This window comes from Aedes aegypti, chromosome 1 (genome assembly GCF_002204515.2).
Source record: "Aedes aegypti strain LVP_AGWG chromosome 1, AaegL5.0 Primary Assembly, whole genome shotgun sequence".
Taxonomy (NCBI): Eukaryota; Metazoa; Arthropoda; class Insecta; order Diptera; family Culicidae; genus Aedes; species Aedes aegypti.
Genome location: NC_035107.1, coordinates 212,935,164 through 212,956,112, shown reverse-complemented (window position 1 = coordinate 212,956,112; position 20,949 = coordinate 212,935,164). Strand labels below are relative to the sequence as shown.

The window sequence follows — 20,949 nt, the reverse complement described above, 5'->3', positions numbered from 1 at the left end:
ATCCGTAAATTGCTGTGGGAGCTTTAAATAACATAAAACTAGTTTTGTTTGAAAAATGACATATTCTCATATTTCCGGGTTTTGGTGGGTTTCCAGCAGGTATTTTTTTTAATTTAATTCGTGTAAAATCATACACATTTATGCTTTGAATATGTTCCATGAGTCAAATTTCAAATGATTTTGCCATCGCTAGAGTTACAGTTAACTTGATGATTAAAACTTGACTAAAGTTTGGAAAGAGCTTCAATTTCTAATTGTGACTGTGACTGTTTTAAGTTCATTTTAATACATTTAATTGTTAAATTATATTCAATTTGATTTCTAATTTTCCATCTAGAGAGAGAGAGAGAAAAAAATGAAATTTTGAACTACAAATATTTGGGTACTGATCTGATTACTATTTGATTTAGAGCATAACAAAAGGTTTATTTATATTTTATTATTCTTGTACAAGAACCGCATCAACCTGCTTGATAAAATTGTGTCGTTTTCGTTCAATCTATCATAAATTGTTTCAATAATGAAGTAAAAATGTTGGAATTTGATGAATTATTTGATTTTTTTTCAAAATATTTGATTTCATATTACAAACATTGCAAGGCTTCAGGCTTTTTTTAAAAGAAAAGTAATGATCTACAAATTGTGACTTTTAATTGTTGTGACTGCACATAGAACCTATTAAACTGCCAAAGTCTCAATTTCAAAAGAAATTCTTAATTTTATGCAGTTATTCTATTATTTTGCTGGATAAAAGAAAAACAAAATGATGTGGTTGAACCGTCTTAAGCCATCCCAATTTTTGTAAAAATATTCACTTTTTTGCGTCGTTCGTCTCCCCTGAGCAATTTTCTGGATACGACACTGAAAATTATATGAAATATTACATGTAGGTCTATTATTTGATTTTATAAAAATAGTTAACTGAGAGATGATTGATCTATTGAACATAATTTGTAAGCAACCTTATACAGAAAACCAAGCTGTAGTAGGATAGACGGTCACTAATTTTGTGAGATATTTCATCCTGCTGCTCCAACAGTTCACGCTGAGCATTAGTGCGATAAATTTAGATAACTTTATTGAACCTAAGAATTCACCTCGCTCGTGCTGTGTATCACGGGCGAGGTTTACTTGGTAGTGTTGTACTTTTACAACGGCGTGAATGGCACGTCATAAATTCTACTCTCACTTGTCCACCTCTATGTAATTAATAGACGACCTAAAACCCTTCAAAATGCATCAAAAGTTCCACGTCATAGGCGAGAAATGCATAAATTGAGTCCTCGCTACACGCGCAAGCGCACCCCCCATCTTCTCTGCACCGTAGCTCAGCTACTAGTGCGAGGAATTTAAAGGGATCAGTCTTTATGTACACACTTTCGCTACTGCGGTGGTCGTGCGGCGACCGCACTAAATCTATTTATGCGTCTGTTTGCAAACCAAACGCCGCGAAGAGAAGAAAATAAATGGCGCATGTTGCGAAGCGATTTCATTCCTTCGCTTCGGCACGACCGACATCTGTCGTTTCCGAGCACTTCATCCACACGCGGAGGCATCAACACACGAACGGACGAACGAATAGAGTTATCAGCCGATATTTATTTTGATTTTTTTGCTCTTTGAAGCACAACTTTCAACATGATATTGTGACGAATCTACAAGAGATACACTTTTGCTCTCAAAGACACTTTGGTAGCTAACAAGTTAATGCATATTTTGTAGAAGAATTTTTTTAACATTAATTACGATAATTTTAATAAAATTCTTAAAAATACGTCGAAAAATGCTGATTTTTCCGTCACTTTTTGCAAACTTTTCGTAATTTGAGCCTTTGAATCATTTTCTACAAAAATTACGTCCAAGAAACTAAGATAGATTAGATCATAAGCTTTCGATTCATGCGCTGAGATTAAATGTATGACGCATAATTAATTAGATATGAGGTTTCAAAGATGAACAAGTTGAAAATATTAAAATCGTGATTAACTCACTTAGCAGTGATTTGCGACCCTATGTTCCATGGGCACTTTTTCATATCTCATGGAGACCTATCGATCCTCAAATTATTAAAAACATGGAACCAAACACCCTGTATATGAAACATTTATTGACTCTAATCTTGATGTTAATATTCCCTTACAAATAAAATTTGATATTGACAATGCTCTTGAAACTTTAACAAATTCCATTGTTGAAGCCAGGAGCATTGCAATTCCAAAATCTCTCTTACCATCCTTACCATAAAAATAGTGTTCTGTGAAATTTTCAGCTTTCTAGGTGGTGATTTAAAGGTGACCCAAAGACAAAGCAGGTTTATATGGAAATTAATATGGAGAAATTTTGAGAAATGTCCCAAACACGCTAGTACTGTAATTTTAGTAGAAACTTATCATCCCATATTGAAAACTCATTCTTCAAACCTTAATGAAGGATGTTGCTGGAGAAACAAATCACTTTTGAGCTAATTTTGTTTGTGATTTTTGTACATGTTTGCAGGGCTATAATCCCATATTAAGCTAAATAACAGCAAACAAACTCATGAATATCTCTTCTGCTATCCGTCGGATTGAATTTCTCTCTTCAGCAAATTTCTTTATTATGGTTTGAAGAATGAGTTTCTACTATGGGATAATTAGTTTGTTCTTACATTACAGTACTAGCGTGTTTGGAACATATCTCAAAATTTCTCCATAGTAATTTCCATATAAGCCTACATTGTCTTTGGGTCACCTTTAAATCACCACCTAGAAAGCTGAAAATTTCACAGAACACTATTTTTATGGTAAGGATGGTAAAAGAGATATGGGAGATCTGATTCTCAAACATTTTTAAATTTTGAACCGCCCTACTGTACACCCGCCTGAAACGCGAGGCAGCAAAGGTTGGACTGGTGGTGAATGCGTCCAAGACAAAGTACATGCTATATGGTGGAGTCGAGCGCGACAGGGCCCGCCTAGGAATCAGTGTCATGATAGACGGGGTACCTTCGAGGTTGTAGATGAGTTCGTTTACCTCGGATTCTTGCTGACGGCTGACAACAATGTTAGTCGGGAGATATGAAGGCGCATCATCAGTGGAAGTCGCTTCAGACGAAACTGCGGTCAAGAAAGATTCACCCCCGCACCAAATGCACGATATACAAAACGCTCATAAGACCGGTAGTCCTCTACCGGTATGAGACGTGGACTATGCTCGGGGAGGACTTGCAACCTCTGGGGGTTTCCGAACGCCGAGTGCTAAGGACGATCTTCGGCGGCGTGCAGGAGAATGGTGCTAGGCGGCGAAGAATGAACCACGAGCTCGCCCAACTCTACGGCGAACCCAGAATCCTGAAGGTGGCTAAAGCTGGAAGGATACGCGAGGCAGGGCATGTTGCAAGAATGCCGGGCAACAGCCCTGTAAAGATGGTGTTTGTCACGATTCCGGTCGGAACAAGAAGGGGTGGGGCGCAGCGAGCTAGGTGGATTGACCATGTACACCAGGACCTCGAGAGCGTGGGTCGCATCGAGCATGCAGAAAAGCCGCCGTGAACCGAGAGTGATGTAAAGCCAAATAAATAAATAATAATGGTCCATGCGGAACCGGTTCCTGCAGTCCCGGAAGGTGGAATCGAATCTGGAAAATTCGATGGAATCACTCGGATTTATGCCCCAAAACCAAATGAATTCTAATTCTTTACGATTTTTTATGTTTGGATGTATTTTTCCAACAGGATAAATGTATGGTTATTCTGTTTCTTTTGGAGCACCGGAATAGTCATCGGGAAACCCGTAATATGGGACCACAAAGTTTTAGCACCAAAAGTAGGCATGCGACGGCTCAATCTTCATGATTTTGAATACCTGTGACTCTTCTAGTTCAATTATATATATGAATGACCGAAAAAAAGACCGTAAGTTTACACAAAAGTAAATTTCGACAAATTGCGACGTAAAATTAAGAAAAATAATGGAATCGTTCTGGTGGCTTCGATCCCACTACTCCCAATACGCTAGACTGGGCGCATCAACCAACTACGCCACAGAACGCTTTCACTCACTTATTTCGTGAAAAACGTTATGTTTAAGGAACAGCTGTGTATTATATGAATTTATTAAATAAACTGTTAGGTGAATAAAATTCAATTTGTTTATATTTGTCAGTTAAGCCGTATTTCTGGTACTGTATTCAGAGTGTCGACCCAATTTTGAAAATAAAACTCCCTGACTTTCCCTGACCAGTCGTGAGTCGTTTTCCAGAAAAATTCCAGACCATGTTGTTTTGTTTGTTTGGTAGTTTATATGATAAAACTGAGCACTTGGACATTTACTATTCAAACTTGATAATTCGTTTTAATAAAGCGGTAAAAGCTGAGTAGAAGCTAAGTAAATTCTGAGTCATCTACTGACCATATTGAAATCTTCAAGCGCAAAAGCTACTTTTAAAATTGTAGAAAACGATGTATTCGGTTCAATAACCTCAGATATAATTTCACAAGTTTCATGCATGAAGGACAATTTAGGACACCTTCCGCAACCTGATTATACTATTTGTCATACATAAGACGTCACTCTATTAAGATCATTACTAAACTTTTTTATTGAAAGGACTTCCTGAAACTTGGCTACTTCTTTTTCAGGTAAAATTACAGCCATTTTCAAACATCTTTCCTTGAAAAATGCATCAAGGAATTCAGCAAAAAAATCTCAGGAATTCTAGTTTGAATTCTTAAATTATTTTTCCAAGTATTCCTCCAATACTTCTTTCTCTAGGAACTCCTCTAATATTTCTCCCAGAACCTCCTAAAATGTTTTATCAAAATATATGACTTTATTATCACAAAGAATTATGTTTTAAGAACTCTTACGTTGTTCCTCCATAAACTAGTGCAAAGATTTTTAAGTAGTTTAATAATTTTATAATTACACCTCTAGTTGGCGAATTCCGGCGCGTATTTTCTTTGAAGAAAAGAAAATTTTCTTGACGGTGAATAATGGAAGAAAATTTCTTCTCTTTGAAGCAATTGTTCACCGGAATTCACCTACAGGAATCTTTAAAAAATATTTAAAAAAATTCTTTCAGTTATGATTTTTTTCCTAGAAATTAATTTAGAATTCATAGGTATATTACAAAAATACTTCAAAAAAATGTTTAGGGATCACATAGACACTTTTTCCAATATGTATTAATTTTTTTCTTAAAATTCTTCATCATGATTCTTTACAGGTAATTTATTTTAGTTAGTTTTTAGAATCCCGATTTTTTTAATTTAAGCAACCGTTTTCTCCGAGAAATTTATTAAAATATTTTTAACGGAATGAAATCTGGAATTGAATAACGGGCTAATAATAAGTTTTCAGATGTTCGTTTTAATGTGTCGTGTCTCCAACAATCCTCGATTTAACTCCACTAAGAATGAGTATTCAATGAGTATCTTCCAAGTACTTTTTTCTGGGGTTTGTGCTAACGTAAGAACTTCCCCAAGTAACCGTACAGCTGTATATAGTTGCATCAATATCACTTTATATGTTACTATAAAATATGGCATATAAAGTCATACTGCATTACATGTCTCATTAATGCAGTATTAAAGTGGAAAAGGGCGCTATTAAAATGTAAATACGGCTACAATTCCTAGCTCTATGTTGGCAATTGCTAAAGTATAGTTACGGTCTGTACCGTATAAAAGCTTTAGCCAAAGTGTATTTAATGCTCAAAGGAAACCATTATTTTAAGACCCAAAATAGAAACACAAAAATATTATTGTACTCTTTTGTTCGTTGGATGTCAGGTCAGCGTTGCTTATTTGTCTGTCTATTTTTATTTTTTTGGTGTGATTGGTGGGATTCGAACCCAAATTAAGTGAGATGTTTTCGATGACTCGCCGCGCCTATCCTCCGGACCATGAATGCTGCATGTCTTGGCCGGGAAAATTGTACAACTTCAAGCAGCACACTTTCGCTGCCGGTAGGAAAATATTGTCGATTTCACTCGTCGGATACGTCGAATCATGATGTTTTTAGAGCACTTATTCCTTGTGGTTCAAGGAACAAATGTCAAATACGTTGAGATGATCCGTTTTTCTGCACTCTACAAATTTCGTGATAGTTCAATTTGGGGTGAAGTGCGCAATTAGTTTGGTGAACACGAGTGTTGCACTTCCCAGTTAACCGCGGTTGTCGCTCTTTTGTTTTGTTGTCATTATGTGGGGGTAAAACGGTTGCTCATCTTCACGTTTTATGTATCGTTTTAGCATCTTGCCACATTGAATCGGCGATAGGCGTGTGGTGTACGCACGGTCCTAACAATCGTAAGGTTTTTGGTTCAATTCCAGGTTGATGTAACTTTTTTTTTTTGTTTGTTTTCAAATTCTGGTTTCTCATAAGACAAATCTACGAATTTCAACCAGATTTCTTGTGGCGAATTTTCATAAGGGATATTTAAGTACTTCTATAATCTATTTGCCTGAGTGAATGAAGGATCGACGATAAATACTGCATTGAAGTCTTGCCGTTTTTGTTGCGATGAAGCATTGAGTAAGATGATGCAATGAAGCATTGAGCGGTGACCGTATATCACCCATTGATGCACATTTCATTGCTACAATAAAGCAATGCTACATTGCATTCATAAAATGGAATTAAAGCATTATTACACGCATATTGCAGAATAAAAGCAATGATGCATTGCACTCGTTGAATTAAAGTTAAAATACGGTTATACATTAATGCTTGTGGTTACTTGGGTCATGTACACTCACAGAACGCAATACGAGAACTTACATAACACATATTGTTCTCACAAAGAATTAAAAAGGATTTAAATTTACTTTTTTAGTCGACTGGTTTCGAGCTCGATCTAGCCCATCTACGGGACGATGTCCGACTAACCTTCCAAGTAATCTCACAAACTGTCAAAGGATTGTCGAGTAGATTCCTTCAAATTAAATTCTTGAAATTTCTGCTTCTATGGATTTTATGGATTCACGAAGATATCTTAGATAATGATCTTCATATGTTTTTGGAGAATTTCCTGGTTTTTCTTATAACAAAAAATAAATTGGATATATTTGTAAGTAAGCTCCTGAATAAAATCGTGAAGTAACGCTTGGAACACACGATATTTTCATAAAATCCTGGAAAATTGAAATTTAAAAATCAAAATTGAAATAGATAGCAAAATGGACAAATATCCATATTAGAGTACTTTGCGGTATTATCTTTATTGTTTCCAGAAACGACATGATAGAAAAAAATCAAGAAATATCCTGTCTTGCAGATTCGTGATCTTGAAATTTTGAGATACGGTTTTCATCTTCACCTAAATACGAGAATCTTCATTGGTTGTTCTCTATATTTCGTTCTATCACTTTAACTTGGATATTTTGGGAAAACTTGTAAAGATTGACATAATTTGATGAAGTGGAATCCATTTTTTCTCAAGATTTTGAAGAGAAGACAATGATCTAATCTAGGAAACTAAAGAACTAAATATTAATAAAGCAAACTACGCCAACATTGAAGAAACTATTCAGAGAGCACTGTTGATGCTTTTCATTTCAGAAAGTTTTGAATTCTAATAATAAGTATAGATAGTAAAGTACAGCTTACTCTCATATGCATTAAAGCGTTTTCTCATTCAACTTGTTTGATGCTGTAGTATTGAATATTTTTCCCTGACCTCTAGTGAAATTCCCTGACTTTCCCTGACTTTCCAGGTCAAAAATCGAATTCCCTGACATTCCCTGACTTTCCAGGTTTTTCCAGGTAGTCGACACCCTGCTGTATTGAATTTTCCGAAGGGTTAAATGAACTCGTTACTCAGCCAATAAATTGAATCTAGACGCGTTTCGACTACCACACACATCAGAGCTTAGGCTGGTTTGAGTGGGTCGTCGGTGGTGTGGCATCCCCATACTCCCAGAGTAACCTTCTCAGGGGTCAGATTACAGATTTTCAAACTCTGTTAGACACTACACGTTAGGAAGCATTAACTGGGCTATTTGCCCTTTGAAGGAAGCACCACACTAGACAACGGATTAGCATGCAACGCTAGGGTGGGGCTTATTTCCAAAAATCTTTAGTAGTCAGGATTTGCAGAGTGGAAAATGATAATCGGTCCCAAAATAACATCCTGTGAAAAAATGAGAATTTTTGGGGAAGGTTTAGAGGTGGCGCAAAGGGCGTAAGTGCAGTTTTCCCATTTTAGTGAACTCTGATAAATTTTGGTATGCTTTTCAGCTTGTTTTGGTGATTTTAGGACCCTTAAGGGCAAAAAATCACCTCAAAAATGCGATACCTCCACTCCTTTAGATGATATTTGAAGAAATATATTTTATGCCTGCGATTTTCGGCCCTTGAATAGGTTACGCTGACTGATTACTATGAACCCGAATAAGCATTTGAATATCTGAGGAGGATTCCTATGCTAGTAGAATGGAACAAAAAGCAAAGAAGAATAAGAGAAAGAACAAAGAACACAGAAAAATGTAAGGTAAACAGGTGGTAGTGATGTCTTGCGCAGTTCGAACGAAACGTGTAAATTTCTGAGTCATATAATGCACATAATTGGAGCGTGGAATATCATGGATATTTACATGATATGTCATGTAAATTTCAATTATATATCATGCTATTCAGCAGGATCCTAAGTGATTACATGACATATAATACATTTTTACATAATTTCAGACTAAAATTTACGTCAGGTTTGCATCGCATAAATGAAGTTAACATGACGTGTAATCTTCATTATTTTCAACAGTGTGAGTGTAACTGAGGAATCTTGAAAAATTACGATTTTGCGCAATGGAGAAAAGTTCCAGTAGAAAACGATGATTATATTCACTTCTATTTAATATTACCTACTTCAGAAATATTTCGAGCAATTTTTCTTCAAGTAGGGGAAGAGCACCAATTTTTGACCCATCTCTAGTTTTTTAGCCATGCATACGGTTTTAGATTACTATTTATGGGAAAAATGCAGTAACGACTAAAATGTCCTCAACTCCATGCGAAGTTCATTATTCTCCTGGTAGAAATAGATAAATGCATGTCCATAAATACACTTTACTACTTTAGTTCAATCGTTCGATTGTTTTTTTTTTTCTGAATGTTGATAGCAATTTATCGAAAAGGACCGTTGCAAAATATACATCCTGGAAATTTGGTTTTATTCGAGAGGTTTTCAACCTGAAGTGCTTTATCTCTCGCATCCTATAGACGCTCGTGCACTAATATGAATTTTGACTATCGATTTTTCACTTCTGCTGTTTTTTTTTATATACATCCATTTCAAATACAGGTGTAGAACGATGTATTGAATTTCAACTGCATTTGTTTGTCCAAAGTAGTGTTGAAGGTGTTGTGGCGAAAATGAAGTATTGGAAGACCAAACGCAATTAATTTCTGAAATGGCATCATAATCCAGAAGGAAGAGGAGGAAGTGTTATTGCTAGAGAGCAGAAGTCGTTTATGGATTTACCTAATAAGGATATATCGTGCGGGATCAAAATGAAGAAAAATGAATCTAAACCCTTCATATAAAACGCCTTCTATTTGTATGAAGTGTACGGATTTTGAGCCTGTATGGATTTAGACCCCCTCTGTAATTTCTTTCAGATTATAAAAGCAATTGCTGGATTTATATCAAACAGACATTCTAAAATACTAAATTAGTGTTAAACTTGCACATAACCACATCTCATACATCCAACCCAGATATTTTCACGGTTCCGCAGTTCATTCTGGTATAATATCATCAGTTACACCCTCCCACCTGTTTAACCCACCCCACCTTACATTCTTATGTGTTCTTTGTTTTTTCTCTCATTCTTCTCTGCTCTTTATTCCATTCTACTAGCATATGAATCCTCCTAAGCTATTCATATGCTTAATCGGGTTCATAGTAATCAGTCAGCGTAACTTAGTCAAGGGCCAAAAATCGCAGGCATAAAATATATTTCGTCAAATATCATCTAAAGGAGTGGAGATATCGCATTTCTGAGGTGATTTTTAGCCCTTAGGGGTCCTAAAATCACCAAAACAAGCTGAATAGCATACCAAAATTTTTCAGAGTTCACTAAAATGGGAAAACTGCACTTACGCCCTTTGCGCCACCTCTAAACCTTCACCAAAAATTCTCATTTTTTCACAGGATGCTATTTTGGGACCGATGATCATTTTCCACTCTGTAAATCCTGACTACGGAAGATTTTTGGAAATAAGCCCCACCCTAATGCAACGCCCAGTGGCACAGTCGGAAAAGATTCCTCTCGAAAAGTTTTTCGGCCTGAGGCGGAAATCGAACCCACACTCCTTAGCACGATGTGGCTAAATGCCTCGGTGACATTAACCGCACGGCTACGAAGCCCACTTCGATGTTAACAGATTTTTGGAATTTAAATTTTTCACATGTACGATCGCATTTTAATATATATTTTTTTTTTTAAACTTACCATATTCCTAGGTTGAGACCTCTGCGGCGAATCAAAGTCCATAGTCATGAGATTCACATCACCGTAACTTCCTCCGCCATTCATGCTGTTATTGTTGTTCTTGTTACTTTTGTTGTTATTGGAATTGTTACCTCCCCTTTGCTGCCGATTGCCGCTACCCTTGTTCATTTGGTTGTTCTGCAAATACACACCGATTTCGCATTAGTTGGATATTTGGCTTGGGATATTAGGGTGATTCTAAATAATAATGATAACTACTGATTCTAATCTACCATGGACATAGCACGATGATTCAAAATGGGACCCAACGATTCTAGCAACTGTGGACAATCGACGTTTTCCAACAGTCGGAGCAGTTCCGGATTCAGTGGAGGCAATGGCGGTGGCACCGGAAGTGAGCAGAGCCCCATATTGGAGCGAAAGCTATTGCCATAGGAAGCCAGGATGGTTGCATTGGCGCTTGCAGCCTGAATAAGCTGCTGCTGTCGAACGGCATAGAGCTGAAACCAGGGGGGCAAAAAAAACGATTTCACCGTAGCTTACAATAAAAACACGTTGAAGATAGTTTCTCCCTTTATATAGTGGCTTACACAATTGTTAACTCATTTACTTGCATATTTCTAGGAATCGTGTAACTTTTGAGCAACAGCACACTAAAATCAATTTCGTCATTATGCGCCTTACCCAGCTTAAACCCACGTTAATGAGTAGTTATAAGTTAACGTGAACAATCCAAAACTGTCAGATTCCCCAAAAGCGTCAAATTCCCAAAAACGTCAAAATCATGTTGGCCACGGTTCATATATATAGGGCTGACACGCTTGGAGGGCCCGTGCCTGAAACGCTTGGCCGCGACCGAGATGTATGTTGAATGAATAGACTTGATTGTATAGAAGAAGCAGTGGTGCCGGAGCAGCAGCACTACCACCAAGAAGGCACACACTCTGCTGAGCGGAGCTAAAACCAAAACTGCCAGTTGCCTGCCCGCGAGGAAATAAAGTTGGAAATTCCATCGGATGAAATTCGAGATCTTGGAAACGCAGCGTAAGCATTCATACACTCAGCGAAATCAAAATAGCACCACCCTGATTTGTTTCTGATGTTGGTGTCCTCCCAAAATTTGAGCTCATATGGATGAAAACTGAGACTGCCTAAGTTGAAGGGCTTGTATGTATATGGGAATTACTATGAGAAAAGCAAGCAATTCATTCAATCGGTCATAGGCTTTGCCCATGTGCTCTTGATGGTTGGAGCAATGTTTTTAACGCAACAATGGAAACCAAGGTGTCACTAGTTTGATTTCGCTGGGTGTAATGTCAATATGTTTTATGATGGAGCGGAATGGGTCAACGATAGAAAAAAAACCTGGCAGAACCTGCCAAAGGACTTACCATGCTGGAATTTCTCTGCTGTTGATCGTCGTTGTAATTGTTGTTCATGTTGCTGCCGCCGACATCGGATTTTTCCTTCGCAAATCTTTCGGATTTTATGGCCGGATCAACGGCTTTGAATATTGGTAGGTTTTTCATCATGGCTATGGCTTGCTCGGCAACACTACAATCGAGAGGGAAGAGAGTTCAACTGTTAAATGGGGTTGGTAGTATGGTAACGTTTTTTGCAACAAATTTCCTTTTGAAATAACGAAGGAAAATCCAACAGTTCTATCTGTACTACATCAAAGTTTGCTACCTTTATGAAATTTTATAGTGTAGGCTGAGCACAGTCTGTCGGGTAGAACTTTCGGATCCAATCGAACATGACAGGTAGAGAGTGCTCGATGTGTGCTCTATACTTCTTTCTCTCTTTTCTACAATTTCGTCCACACTTATGGCAGCACGGTTTGTTTTAGTTTCAGCATCTTGCGGGCCAGGCATTAATGACTTCTGATTGGTTGGAGAAAAAATGATGTCAGAAATTATTCTAATGCAGCCGCATCTGTGCGTAGCGTACTCTACTTTTATCTCTCTTTTCAACTATTTCGTTCGCACTATTGGCAGCACGGTTAGTTTCAGTTTGAGCGTTATCCAGGCCAGGCAGTAATGTTTGTAAACAAAACGGCCAGCAAGTTAAAGATGGCCTCCTTCCCTCCTTGCCCTTACTAAAGCTTGCCATGGAAACAAGTGTTACATCGGCGGAAGTAATTGCTATATCGATAGCAACGCAAATAATGGATCATTGAAGATAGTTTTTGCCAGTGCTCACCGCATCAAAACAAAGGCGCCACTGTATATGGGATTTAACATTGTGACAGCATTGCTGTTCTGTCAAACACACAAGGCTACGGTGGCGCTATCTACCCTTTTGATAGCGGCCGTTTTGGTTATTTTAATGATCCATTGAAAGATCAACTTCAGAACTATGTGATCTACACAGACTCTACATCAGCTTGCCTCGTGTTAGCAAAATGCCAAAGATTCAAAGTCAGACGAAGCAATCCTGGTCGACATACTGGATAAATGCTACAGATGGAAGACATCTGTACAATGGATTCCGAGTCATGTATCGATTTGCAGATCAATTAACTATAGCTGGCGTTACCTCAAATGTTGCTGTAAGCCACAAAATTCCACTGAAAGATGCTTTTTTGAATGCAAAAAGCTCATTGGAAAGAAGAACTAATCAATGGTATGATGCATATTCGGAATAAAAAAGGTACGAAATTCTACGAGCGCACACTGTAGCCGTCGCTGAAAAACACGTGATCGAAATTGTTTTGACCTTGAAAACATGATGTTTGCACTATAGTGTCTTCGGGAAAGGTTTTCCATAAAATATTCGCTATTTTATGAAAGTGTCAATTTGGTGATTAATCCACCTAAAAGTGAGAACGAAATTTTATTTTTCGTATTTATGAATTTAAAAATAAAGTTTATTCGGGAAAGTTGTAGGTCATATTAAAAGAAACAACTTTGCTGAAGACACCATATGCATATCTTTTGATTTTCATTTACATTTGTGGAGTTTTTCGTGGAACGCTCCCAAAAATCACTTTTTTCATCAGGGGTCATGCACAAATTATGTCACGCTCCAAGGGGGGGGGGGGGGGTGGGAGGTGGTCGAGCCAAGTGTGACAAGCCTTACAAAATTTTCGGAGGACTCACACAAAAAGTGTGACAAAGGGGGGGGGGTCGAAAAAGTTGAAATTTAGCGTGACATAATTTGTGTACCATCCCTCATAACATGGTAGGATGATTTTGTTCAATTTTCAATTGTTCTAGTGTTATTTGTTACTTGTAAAAACGCATAACTTTCTCGAACAGAGCGTATTTTTATCTCCAGGGTGGCCGCCAAATTTCCATTTTGAAATTCCCGCTTTTTTCCCGGTTTTTTATTTTGTTAATTATACTTAATTTTGCTGATAATGCCTTCAATTCAATTTTTATCTTTCATTTTTTTTCCATGAGAATGAAGGGTTCTTTAAAGCAAATTAATTGAAGGTGAAAATGAAACAAAAGCCATACGTGTAGCAGCACGTATCTGTATCTTATTTGTTTAACGCTTTGTCGATTTGTTAAAGAATGACTCTAATACTTTTATGAATAATACTTTAGTAAATGAAGGATTTTTTCAAGAATATATATTCGACTCAATTGTGGTATAAATATTCAGTAACTGAAGGTAATTTGCCAACACATTTCAATGCCAAAATCTTCTGAAAGAATTACTGAACTTTGATTCAAAACAGTTAGGAAAAAGTTCAAACAATATTATCCATGACAGAAGTGAAAAGACTCAATAGCTTTGTATGCAACAAGTTGTAAAATGATGATTTTTTCACCACGAGTCATACATTTATCCAAAGAGGCTTGACGAACTTCAACTTACTGACCGAACTATATTCTGAATTCAAAGACAGACCAGGTAAGATCTTCTTCTTCTTTCTGGCGTTATGTCCCCACTAGGACAGAGCCTTGTTCTCAGCTTAGTGTTCTTTTGAGCACTTTCACAGTTATTCAGTGAGAGTTTCCTTTCCAATGACCATTTTTGCATGTGTATATCGTGTGGCAGGTACGAAGATACTCTATGCCCTGGGAAGTCGAGAAAATTTCCAACCCGAAAAGATCCTCGACCGGTGGGATTCGAACCCACGACCCTCAGGTTGGTCATGCTGAATAGCTGCGCGTTTATCGCTACGGCTATCTGGACCCCTAAGAAATTACCAGGTATAATACCGCAAGTAATTTCCGACTATTCATTCATTTCTCATGTGCCAAACCTGATACACGAACCATGTAGGACCACGAGGTAATGTTCCGGACACTTTAGCAATGATTCAACAGCCACCTTTTTGTTTATTGGACGATTCGCTTCCAAATCAAAATTGATCACAGGGGCCGCTTGAAACTGATAGCTCAATATGGATTCAAAATACGAACCTAGTTGATCAAGTCTGAAAGATATACCACGATATACAGAGACTAAATAGAGATTTAGATAAATAATTGACAACTTCCTAAACAGAACTGAAAAGTACCGTTTACAGCGTTGAAAAGTAGCTCTTTTCAGCGTTGTTTTTTTGCGTCCGGAAAAGTAGCTGATCATATTGATCATCTTCTTGAGCCTAATAAGACGCATAGTGTAACAAAATAGAAAAAAAAATAAAGTACTCCAATAAAAGTTACTTGCTTAAATTTACAAACACTAATAATACAATATTCAAACATAATGATTTTCCATAATTTCTGGATTGTAGATTTATAGCTTGAAAATGTTTGTTCAAAAGGATTTTCCCGGTGACCATCTCGAATTCCCGCTTTTTCCCGTCTTTTTCCCGCTTTACCCGTTTTTCCCGGTTCGGTGGTCACCCTGTATCTCTCATACTTTTCGAGTTATTGAGGGTTTTATATCAAATTTTGCTCCTTTTTGACACTAAAAATCATTAGGTTGCGCACATTTCCGCAGTCTTAAACTTGCACATCCAATAGTTTGAAACTAATACTATAAAATGCAGAGAAAGCCACTATTAGCCTGCTTTAGCCTGACGGTCAAAACAAAGTCTGAAAAAAATGTTTACTTACATGCATATATAGTTTGCACTTATTTACAATACCCTATATTGGCTTAACTTGAATATCTGGCAACCCTGTATCGAATCTTATGCAACCGAATCAACAATGTAATCAATCAACAACTGATCGGAATAATCTGTTCAGATGGGTTTATCATTTTCAACTTAAACGACGAATTCAGTCGGTAAAACATATTTTTACTAAAATCTCGTTCATATTTGACAGATGAGCGACATTGAAAGATGAAAATCAACGAAAATCGGTAGTTTACATAAATTACTGAGACTCGGTAATCTGTTTTGCCACAAAAATCAGCAAACATATTTTTTACTGAATTTCGTCAAAACGCATCTGTCAAAACCGAAAAAAAACAGAGCTGCAGTTATCAACATGTGCTCGGATTGTGTTGAAACGTTCTTCGGAAGAACGCCTACATGTAAGTATTTACATAATTTATTGTATTATGGCATATAATTTTTCCTATAAATTAATCATTCATTCGATTCAGCAATAATTAAAGCCTTTTTACATTTTTAGGAATATTCCCTGGATCTTCTACTCTTCACAATGAAAGTGCGCAGCGAAAGTAGTCGTGTCGTATTCGCTTCAAACGGAAAAGCCCAACATTCCTCATATTGAATAAAAAGTGAGATGTTTACAATGGCGGTATATACTTTTTTAACGCAATAAAACATCTAGTTTCAATAAATTTGTCTTTAATATTAAAAATTATGAGTTGCTTTTTCTTCTTGTTCTTCTTCCAATCGAAAAATAATCATTTGGCGAATTTTGGTAAAAGTGTGCCGAGATTTTCGGCAATGGACTACCGATCTCTTCGTCGATTTAACATTTAACATTTTACAGAACAATCGGCACACTTTTAACTTTTACCGAGATTTTCGCCGAAATCTCAGCTGTTGGGTTCTCGGCGATTATTTTTACCGGCCTCGGCGAAACAAATTAAGTGTGTAGAGGATTGCCCAAAGATTCAGATTCTTAAATTTCTTCAGGAGTACATTTAGTGATAATTTCCCATGGAATTCCTTCGATACATTTCCTAAGAAATTCATCAAAGAATTTTGTTTTGGATATCACGAGAACACAACCTGGTTTTTGCAAGATATAATCTTAGAAAATAATGAACTTCTTCAAAGATTCTTTCATTTTTTTTTAAGAAATCCCCAAGTCCTCCAGGATTTTATCAAAAGATTCTTCCATCGATTTCAATAGGACATCCTCAAAGACTTCTTCAAAAATTGAGTTTCTCCAAAGATGCCTCCAGAGATTTTTTGAAAATTGTCCTTCAGAATTTCTTTAAGATCTTAACTAGGACTTCCTCCAAGGATATATCCAGGAACTACTCAGATAAGTAACCTTGTGTATGTTTTAAGTCACTCTTGATAAATAAGAATTACTAGAAGAACTCATAGACCCTGGGTAAATTGTAGAAGAGTTTGTAGTTAAATTGTTATGGTGATTGAAAACAAAACCAATCAGTCAAAACTAAGGATAGTAGGTATCTTGTAGCATTTTCGGAAGGAACTCCATGAAAAGTATCGGACAGAATCCCTTAAAAAATGTGTAGTAGGATTTTCCGGAAAAATGCTGCAGTGTTAATTAGTATGGAACCCTTAAAAAACTTTTGCATATTCCATGGGATTTCTTGTGAAATGTTTGGAAGAACTGCAGTTGTAATTCTTCGATGAAATTCTGGAGAAATGGCTAGAAAAACATAGACAGGAACTCAATGATGAAGCACAGGATCGAGTTTAAAGAATTCTTCGAAAAGTTTATAATAGATTTTCTCAAAGAACCCTTCGGCGATTTTTGTAGAAATTCTTTGGAGTTACAGTGGATGAAATGACGTAGAAATTCTTGTCGTTTTTTTAATCTCTGAACAACTTTTTCCAAAAATTGTGGAATTAATCTTTGCGGATTTTCTTGAAAAAAAAATGTAAAAATCCTTGGAAGATCTCCTAGAGGAACAACTGGAAAATTCAGTTGAAGAAATAGTGGAAAAATATCTGGAAGAAGTCCTACGATAGTGTATGTAAAAATTTTCACAGCAATCCCTGAGTAATTGACTAAAGATAGGTAACGCTGAGGGACGTGGGTTCGAATCCCGCTGGTCGAGGATCTTTTCGTAAAGGAAATTTTCTCGATTCCCAGGGCATAGAGTATCTTCGTACCTGCCACACGATATACACATGCAAAAATGGTCAATCGGCAAAGAAAGTGCTCATAAGAACACTAATCTGAGCAGGCTTTGTCCAAGTTGGGACATAACGCCAGAAAGAAGAAAAAGAAGGTAACGTTGAAGTGCTCGAGAATTTCCTGCAGCAAATTTTGGAGAAATTTCTCAAGATAATCTTTGAAAAATCACCGAAAGATTATATGGGCGAATTGGTAGAGGAATCTCTAGAAACATTTCTGGAGATATTCCTGTAGGAGCCCCTAAAAGTATTCCAGATGAAATCACTGAAGAAATTACTGGTGGTAGGTCATTTGGCATAAAGTCGTTTGGCATAATGAGTCTGAAACCAAGAATTTCTCATTTTTACGTTTGTATTGAATCTTTCTGACGACATCAGGCTTGTTTTGGAGTCAATTGATACAAAATGACTTTTTATTCAATAATCATTCGCTTTTGAATAAATTTAAGCATATTAGGAAAGTTATTGCCAATAGTATTTTATTATTTATCCTTCTTTCAAATATTTATTCTTCTTTTGAGTTTCGCGATTGGAACAAATTTTGCACTAAAGATTTTTATATATTTAGCACAAATTTGCCCTTATTTTAATTGTACTATTTTTTTCTAAATATGATGTAACCATAATTATAGTTATGAAAACTGTTGATTTAAAATTTCAACAAGTTTCTCCTTCTTTTATGCATAGACTGTGCTTTGGAGCTACATTTTTTAAGTATTTTTTTGTTTCTAACTGACAAAAGGGCGGCAATTGATAACATTGATCTGCTCAAATTATCAGCGAAAAGAGAAATCGATTACTGCAGTTACTTCGATGGGTTGAGCTACTTTTCCCCGAACGCCAGTTCCCCGAATATCCCGTTTCCCCGAATATCCCGTTTCCCCGACTAGCCCACTTCCCCGAAAAATTTTTAGCACTCATAATTGTCGTAACTTTCTGCATTTCAGGGTGGTGAACGAACTAACTATTTAATATGCACGCTTCTTTATTTAATTGGCGGTTCTTTTGAGTTTTACCGTCCTCAGCATTTTTGCCAACATGTGTAGCCGAGAATGACAGAATACTTCCTTCTTTTGACTGTTTATCGTTCTTTATCGTCAACACTTTTCGGGGAAATCAGTCATTAGGGGAAAAGTAGCACAATCATTTCAATGATTCTGCACGCACTTTTTTATGTCTTTTCGTTTTATTATGCCGCAATAATTTTTGGCGTCCATTCTTCTATTGGTTTAATCTTAAATGTTGCCTTCTTTTAAAAATAGGCTTTATATTTATACTGTTAAATTTTATTGTTTAGTAAAGCTTAATGTTAACCATTTTTATTTTTTGCTGCTTTATCAATTCTTGCGAGATGTGTTGTTAGAATGATAATTACTCTAGAATCCGCCAATATTCAACATATACTTATTTTGGGGCAAACGCGTGGTCTCCTTCCGAGACATGCTGGAAAAAATATTAGGGGGAGATCCCCCAGTACCGGACACTTAAGCCACTAAATTCATAATTCGAAAACTATTGATTTTGTGGGCTCGTGTTACCCATTTATGATAAATATTATCATATTTATTGTGTACAAAAATAAATTTGAAAATATAAATATGAATTTTGACAATGCATTTTGATGATGTATTTTAGCACCAAATTGATCGATCTTGAAAGGTGGCACCCAATACCGGACACGATCTGGAAATGCCTCGAATTCTGTAAATTTGAACATAATTGAATGTGAACACTATAGGAATAGTTTATAATTACCAATTCAATGCATTTGCAACATTTACAAGAATAATTTGAGTCTTTCTTAGTTTGCAAGATGCCTATCAAAAACCTCTTCCATATATTATGAGAAATAGCACATTTTACGATGTTGTTCTGAATGTTCATTCTTCTTAATTTTATTGCATGTTTGATACCATGATCGACGGAACCCATGAAAAATGAAAGTTTTTTGAGACTCTGACGCAATAATTACAAAGATATCATATAACAAATCAAGCTGTCCGAAACTGAGGGACAGGAGGTGCTTAACGAAAATTGTAATTTGTCCATATTTAGTTCAATTATGGTACAAAATACATTCATACTATCAAATAAGGATTATGTTCGATCATGCTTGCGTGATCCAAAGTATTTTTTTCGTATTCAAAATAATTACTAAATAGGCTCAAAATTAAGAGAATACGTCAATTTTTTATAGATTTTCAAACCTTTCTACTTTTTTAAAAAGGCATGCATATTTCAAGGATGTGTTATTCTACGCAAACATTAGTCTACATAAAAGCTTTCTTTTCTACTAATACACCATCTTGATTGGACCACGATTTCTCAATCTTTCGACTTTGTCCGGTATTGGGTGCTGTCCGGCACTGGGGGATCTCCCCCTATTTCAATCACAAATTTTCCCTTCTCTCGATAATAGACGGTGTTTTGTACATTTCCAAAATTAGAATTTAAATTGAACCGTTGAAAAGTTTTGCCACAAAAAATTTCTTCTAAAGATGTGTTGTTTATTTGAGCTATACTGTGAAAAGATTTTTTTTTTGCGTTAGAGCCTTAAACATTTTAAACGAAAAATAATCTACTCACGTATATAGGCTATTTTTGCATTAAGTCGCATTGATAGATCTTTGGATTAGAGCTTTTGGTATTTTGCAAAAAAAATCCATTATTTTATCAAGTAATTATCATCGAGTGTTACGTCCAAACTGGGACAGAGCTTGATCTGCAGCGAAATATTCTATGAGTGTTCCCTTGATGAATAACTGCGAACTTTCTTTGCCAATTTAATGTTTTCAAATATGTATATCGCAACAAGCTCAAAGATACTCTATGTTCTGAGATATAGAGACTTGTTTGTCACGAGTTTTATTGAGTAATGCTCTTTAATGTTACAACAATTTTTGAAACTATTAGCTTGGAAAATCCCTGAACGAACACCACACTTGTTTAGAACCTACCAAAATTGTTTGTATGGGCTCGGTGGTGATGATCTCGGTAAAAGCTTAAAAAATGCCGATATTTATTTTAAGACAATCATTATGCCAAATGACCATTATGCCAAACGGACATTATTCCAAACGGACATTATGCCGAACGACCTTATGCCAAACGACCTTATGCAGGGCTGGTAGCAAGAATTGGTACCGAAAAAAGTAATTTTAGTTACCAAATTTGAGAAATAAGTGACTAAAAAGTGACTTTCGATTCTTGAAAAAGTGACTAAAAGTGACTTGAAAAGCAAGCTGTAATTTTATTTCAATTCTAGTATACTGTTTTACGATCAATATCAATT

At 36.3% G+C, this 20,949-nt stretch overlaps 1 protein-coding gene across 3 annotated transcripts in view; it reads right to left on the bottom strand.

Moving 5' to 3' along the window:
* The window catches only part of LOC5576294 (general transcriptional corepressor trfA), a 74,428-nt gene that overhangs the window by 36,963 nt on the left and 16,516 nt on the right, over positions 1-20,949 (bottom strand). For 2 of the 3 annotated variants that reach the window (XM_001662534.2, XM_001662535.2), the window contains exons 2-3: positions 11,827-11,989; positions 10,436-10,612 (exon numbers count right to left, since the gene is read on the bottom strand). In XM_001662534.2, the coding sequence (XP_001662584.2) occupies positions 10,436-10,612; positions 11,827-11,989 (340 nt within the window). Of the gene's footprint in view, positions 1-10,435; positions 10,613-11,826; positions 11,990-12,124; positions 12,231-20,949 lie in introns of those variants that run through there. The other variant, XM_021857478.1, reaches the window with a different exon arrangement.